Raw genomic sequence first — 2,281 nt, 5'->3', positions numbered from 1 at the left:
CAATAGTAACAGCCCCAACATCTACAGCCATAATCAGTCGACGAGTCCACAGCAACAAGACATTCACAATCGCCTACAATATTTGCAACAACAGCAACAACAACTTCTCGTAGAACAACAGTACCTCAATCACATTCGTCATTTGCATCATTTGCGTCAGCACTACGAGTACTATCATCATCAACGTTATCGTTTATCGTTGCCTGTGCTGCCACGTTTTCAACTGCAAGTGCAGCAACAGCTAGTACGACCTATACAGGCAGTGCAGCAGCAGCAGCAGCAGCATACAGCACTAACGCTGGTGCCCACTCAGCAACAGCACCCACAGCCTTTGACGGCTTCATCATCTTCATCAACAGTGCCGGTGGTGCACAACGAAGACGAGAGCGCCGTCGTTGTCGCTTCCGCTCCCGCATCCGCACCCGCTTCCGCTACTGCAGCCTCTGCCTCTGCTTCCGCTGTCGCCGTCATCGCCGCCTCTGGAACACCCTGCACGCAGCCGCAGCCGCAGCAACAGCAGCCGCAGGCGCAGCAGCAGCAACAACCATTCACCCTGTTACAACACACACAAATGTCCAATAAGCTAAATCCGAAACGCCGTGAAGGTCCGATCGCTACCGGTACCGGCACACCATCGGCCGGCAATACATCCTCAGCCGCTAACACATCCTCCTCCTCTAGTTCGTCACTGTCGTCCGCTGGTGGCGGTGATGGTGGCATGTCTGCCGATTTAACTTCGTTGTTCGAGTGCCCGGTGTGCTTCGATTATGTTTTGCCACCGATATTACAATGTTCTAGCGGGCATCTGGTATGCGTATCATGTCGCTCGAAACTCACCTGCTGTCCTACATGTCGCGGCCCATTGGCCAACATACGCAATTTGGCAATGGAAAAGGTCGCCTCCAATGTGAAATTTCCGTGCAAACACTCAGGTTACGGCTGTACAGCATCGCTTGTCTACACCGAAAAGACCGAGCACGAAGAGACATGCGAATGTCGACCATATCTATGCCCATGTCCGGGTGCATCGTGCAAATGGCAAGGTCCATTAGATTTGGTCATGCAACACCTAATGATGTCCCACAAAAGCATCACCACGCTACAGGGGGAGGATATTGTCTTCCTTGCAACCGATATCAATCTGCCTGGCGCTGTTGATTGGGTTATGATGCAGTCATGTTTTGGTCATCATTTCATGTTGGTGCTCGAGAAGCAAGAAAAATATGATGGGCATCAGCAATTCTTCGCCATCGTGCAGTTGATCGGCTCACGGAAAGAAGCCGAAAATTTCGTGTATCGATTGGAGTTGAATGGCAACCGTAGACGCCTCACCTGGGAGGCTATGCCGCGCTCCATACACGAAGGTGTTGCCTCTGCTATACACAACTCGGATTGCTTGGTGTTTGATACATCGATTGCACAACTCTTTGCGGATAATGGCAATCTGGGAATAAATGTAACAATTTCAATTGTCTAAAAAGGACTTACACACACATACTTATATACCAACACACACTTACACATGTAGAGAGAGAAGACAAGAACAGGAAATATTTGTAGAAGATAAAGCGTGGAAATTTAAGGGGAAAGATAGTGCGATAATGAAGAGAGAGGGAATGAGGTCACGTGGTATTGCAAAATGGGACTTAATGGAAGAAAGCGACTATTGAGCAGGGAACGAAAAATGGCTGCAGATATGCATACATACATACAGTTTGCAAAGAAAATTCTTTTTTTTTTTTTTTAGAGATTTTAGTAAAATGTAAAAAATATACTAGGAGCTGATTTAATTTTATTTAATTGAAGCACCTGTAAAGGGCAATTTTAATTTAATAGAATACTATTTTTTAATACAAAATTGTAACAAAGATTGGTTGAATCAAGGAGTGGAGCTGGAAAAATTCATTCTCACTTACTAACATCTTACTCGAAAATTTAAGATATTTGATAAAAGAATTTTAACATTACAGTTGTCATATCTAAAACAAAGACATTATACACCTCGAAATGAGGTACATTAACAAAGATGGGTTGAACCAAGGCGTGGAGCTGGAAAAATTCATAGATCATTTCTAGGTTGCCTTATCGATCCTTCGAGATACGGTCAAGTACCATCATTTCACCACTCGAGGCTACTAAAACAACAACAAAACCTTTATTGTTAAAATATATGCCTTGGCAGCTACAACCAAAAATATAAGGCTCTTGTACAACGAATACCCATGGGCTCTGAAGGTTGGTTCTTTACTACAAACTTAACTAACCGCTTACTTGAACATTT

The 2,281-nt window shown here is 44.7% G+C and overlaps 1 protein-coding gene across 1 annotated transcript; it reads left to right on the top strand.

Moving 5' to 3' along the window:
* On the top strand, positions 1-1,772 carry LOC118752871 (E3 ubiquitin-protein ligase sina; the record flags this gene model as incomplete). The annotated part of the gene is given in 1 exon segment (XM_036487724.1): positions 1-1,772. A coding segment is annotated over 1 exon segment (906 nt). The 3' UTR covers positions 1,478-1,772.
* Between the last annotated feature and the right edge of the window lie 509 nt (positions 1,773-2,281).

The sequence above is a fragment of the Rhagoletis pomonella genome, unplaced genomic scaffold, assembly GCF_013731165.1.
Source record: "Rhagoletis pomonella isolate Grant_MI unplaced genomic scaffold, Rhpom_1.0 Rhpom_scaffold_01924, whole genome shotgun sequence".
NCBI classification, from domain to species: Eukaryota; Metazoa; Arthropoda; class Insecta; order Diptera; family Tephritidae; genus Rhagoletis; species Rhagoletis pomonella.
The sequence above is the reverse complement of the archived record's forward strand: the minus strand, read 5'-3'. Positions and strand labels throughout refer to the sequence as shown.